Source organism: Cucurbita maxima, unplaced genomic scaffold (assembly GCF_002738345.1).
Source record: "Cucurbita maxima cultivar Rimu unplaced genomic scaffold, Cmax_1.0 Cma_Scf00025, whole genome shotgun sequence".
NCBI lineage: Eukaryota > Viridiplantae > Streptophyta > Magnoliopsida > Cucurbitales > Cucurbitaceae > Cucurbita > Cucurbita maxima.
The window spans coordinates 1,385,241-1,388,840 of record NW_019272041.1 but is presented as its reverse complement, the minus strand read 5'-3'; the positions used below and the strand labels follow the sequence as shown (position 1 = coordinate 1,388,840).

Genomic DNA, 3,600 nt, shown 5'->3' with positions numbered 1-3,600 from the left:
TATATTTTTATTATTTTAACCAATGTTTAAAAGAAATATGTTGGTAACCAATTTTTAAAAGAAATGTCGGTAACCAATTTTTAAAAGAAATGTTTGTCTCGTTTAAGACAATATTGAACTATGTTATAATTTGCTATGTTACAATTTTCGCTTGTTTTTTTTTAATTTATTATTTTTTTTTTGTCAATAATCATAGATCAATTTATATTTGTTTGTGAATTTTTAATATATTTTAGATTCTATCTAAATAATGATAAATAAAACTTAAATTTTTTTTTTGACAACACGAACCCAACCCGAAAAGTTTCGGGTTGGGTTAGGTCGTGAAAGGGTTGGGTTGAGTCAGTGAAAAGTTTCGAGTTGGGTTATCAATCCAACTAACCCGAACTTTTGTGTTGGGTCGAAAAAAATCTTCAAACTCAATTCAATCGGAACCATGTACCAACATGGGAGGAAAGAAGTTTGGAATTTCAATTTTGGACCCACCTACAAATTGAAGAAAAATTCAAAAGGGTTTAAAATAAGTATTACCATTTTTTGAAAGAGTATTTTTTTCCAAAAAGAAAACATTGGAAGGCTATTGCTCAAAATACCATTTGGTATTACCGCTGACCAATGGCATCTAAAATTGTCTTTTTTTTTGTTCTTTATTAACATTCACGTGTACTTTGTATCTTCCTTGCTTCATTTCCCTTTCAAATAACCGACTTTCACTACAATTTAATATTCATTTTGAATTTGGTGGCTGTGAAGAATTCGCACTGAATATAGACAGTATCATCTTCATTCAATTTCTAAGAATGCCATTTTTCTAACACAACTACTCAGTTTCATCAAACTGCAATATGAGAAACTATTTAGTAAAATGGATTCAACAAAAGATGCAGAGCATAGACCACCTTCCATATCAGGCCTGTACTTGCGATTCCACAAGTTTAGGCACTCATGTACCTTGCATCTTTCCTGCTTCTGTTCGCTTGCTGTGCGCGGGAGGATCTCGGGTTACTGCTGCCTTCCCCGGCTGTCCTTCCAGCCACTTGAGGATGCTGAGCGGAGAGAACTGCCAACCCACCTTGGTTAGTTTGGCCATTTAGACCCATGCCACCAGCTGTCGACGGGAAATGAAGTTAGCAGACACTTCAGTATCCATAAAATTTTAGTAGTAGCAATCTGGAGTTCGATAGTAATAGTTTTGAACATTAGCTTCTTAAGAATTCCCTAGACTAAACTTTAAAAAAATTATCCAAAGAATAATTTGGTCACTACGCGAGTTTTAGTGTAACATCCTCTTTGAGCTATCACTCAAGGTTTTAAAACGCATGTCAACTAGAGAGAGGTTTTCACACCCTCGTAAGGAATGTTTAGTTCCCCTCTCCAACCGATGTGATCTCACATTTAGTACTCAAGTTTCCAAAATAAAAATAAAGGTGGGACTGTGGGAGGAGGCAGACAAAAGAATCAGATCATAGAAGTAAAGTTTAATTAAATAGTAAAGTAAAAATAATAAAGAATGATTATAATAATTACCAATATTATCAAAGCCATTTGAACAACCAGGCCAGCCAGGCAAACTTCTTGAATTCCTTGCCCAAGCATTTTCAAAACTTTCAAGCTCATCTGCATATTTACAACAAAAATGTTTGACATTGTAGGCATCCAGCTTACAGGCAAACCCGAAAAATAGTTCAGTATGAATAGTTACATACCTCCATTAAGATTATGCAAAGTTTGCATGGTATTCACCTTACCATCAGGATTTAGTTTCCTTGTAAATGAATGGCCCTAAAAGGAATATCAAACAAGATTTTCAACATGAATTAGTAATTAATAGATACAACTACAGAAAGGCATTATGAATCTCAAGGGATCAAATTTTCTTTGTCCATACCTTATTATGAAGTCCTCTTGAAACTTTATGGGTTGCTTGTCTGGTTGCGGTATCAGCTTCCTTGCTTTCTTCGAAAACCACCTATTTACAGAAGATAGATAAATGAGGAAAGAAGTCAATTTAAGAGAATCAACTCCTTGGTGGCATTAAAGCTCACTTACACCATCACTTCCAGCCCTCCTCGTTCTTGATGAAGTATAATATGTCCCATTCGAACTTCCATAAGTTACAGAGGAGCTCTGAAATGTGAAGCTATTAGCTTGGGGTCGAACATGCCTCTGATTTGGTCTACTATGATGATCCACGAGCTGCAAATGTTGGTTCCCCTTCTCTGAAACAACAAAGAAGGAAACACCCTTTGATACTGCAACACAGATTGCACTGAATGTGCATAAAAGCAAGAATACAAACATAATATTGCGGACAAGTTGACTCTCACCTTCATCATCAGGGCCTTCAACAATAGGCTCTTTGGAAGAACTCTTTGTATTTTTACTTTCTTTTTCTGCTTCTTTTTCATCATCTGAATTTATTTCCTCAATAATTAGACCCCTTGGTCTTTTAGGCTCGGGGGGCTGATGATCAAGGAATCCAGACGCATGCATGTTAGCAAAAGGAATTCCAGAACCACCAAAGAAGCTTGATTCAAACATGCTTCCAAATGGACTTCTGAAGAAAGGATCATCAAATGGATCCCTTCCACCAAAAAAATCAGAAATTAAGCTTCTTTGACCCGGAAATCCTCCAAACCCAGCAAAGGGATCGTCAAAATCAAAAAAAGCCTCCCCACCACCTCTGCTCCTTCTATGCATCGTTACAGTTCAAAAAAAATGCTCTGGAAAAAAGACAAGACACGTCAATGAAAAACTTACACAATGCCAACAAATAAAATACAGCATGATCCGCTTGATCACGTAAACTGAAACTTCATAATCAAGTAACTCAAACACGAGGAAAACTATTTCATGATTTTCACGAATCGAACATCAACAAAAAAAGAATACAAAAATCACCAAAGATAATATCAAGAACAGTAATGCAAGAAGCCAGAAATCCATAACAAAGTATAATCAAAGATTCAAAATAACAAAGAAATTATAAAATCCACCATTTACATAACATGCAACCAAACCATTTACATAACATGCAACCAAACTAGCATGAGCAATGCTAGAAACCAAGTTCCACATAAAAAAATAAATAAATAAAAAAAACGACGGCATAACACAGTGATATAAAAGAAGTGCTCGAACTACAAGAAACAAAGCCCAAAAAAAAAGTACAGACGAAAAAATAAACATCATCAAAATTCTTGAAACATAACACAAACCCTAGCTGATCCGTTCCTGTTAGAGAGAGACGCGGTACCTTAAGCGAACAAGATAGGGAGAAATTCGCCAGAATCCTACGATCGTTTCAAAGAAATTTCAGAATTTCGCAGGGAACGAAAGGGAATTCCGGAATTTCACCCGCGGAAAAAGAAGACGAAAGGTGTGGGACGTTCGTCTTGAAATAGAAGCTTCCAGATATGTAATGCGTGACACGTGTCAAGTACTGATTGGTATCCTAACAAAACCAGAATAATTGGTTTGTTAGTTTGGGCCTTCCTCTTATATTAACCCATTAAATATTAAATTATTTTCAGCTTTATTTACACTAAATTTTATTTAGAATATTTTTTATAGTGTTTAATATTTTTAAGAAAATCACTC

The 3,600-nt window shown here is 35.3% G+C and overlaps 1 protein-coding gene across 5 annotated transcripts; it reads right to left on the bottom strand.

The window, feature by feature from the left end:
- Positions 1-742: 742 nt before the first annotated feature.
- LOC111498450 lies at positions 743-3,398 on the bottom strand. Of its 5 annotated transcripts, none has more exons than XM_023149705.1 (7): positions 3,257-3,398; positions 2,328-2,723; positions 2,050-2,219; positions 1,889-1,969; positions 1,707-1,782; positions 1,528-1,617; positions 743-1,108 (listed from the first exon to the last, which is right to left on the bottom strand). In XM_023149705.1, the coding sequence occupies exons 2-7, from the start codon at positions 2,698-2,700 to the stop codon at positions 936-938; spliced, it is 963 nt and encodes a 320-aa protein (XP_023005473.1). In that variant the 5' UTR covers positions 2,701-2,723; positions 3,257-3,398; the 3' UTR covers positions 743-935. The 5 variants fall into 5 exon arrangements, with proteins under 5 accessions (XP_023005473.1, XP_023005475.1, XP_023005476.1 ...); XM_023149707.1 differs by having other exon boundaries at positions 743-1,105; XM_023149708.1 differs by having other exon boundaries at positions 1,555-1,617.
- Between the last annotated feature and the right edge of the window lie 202 nt (positions 3,399-3,600).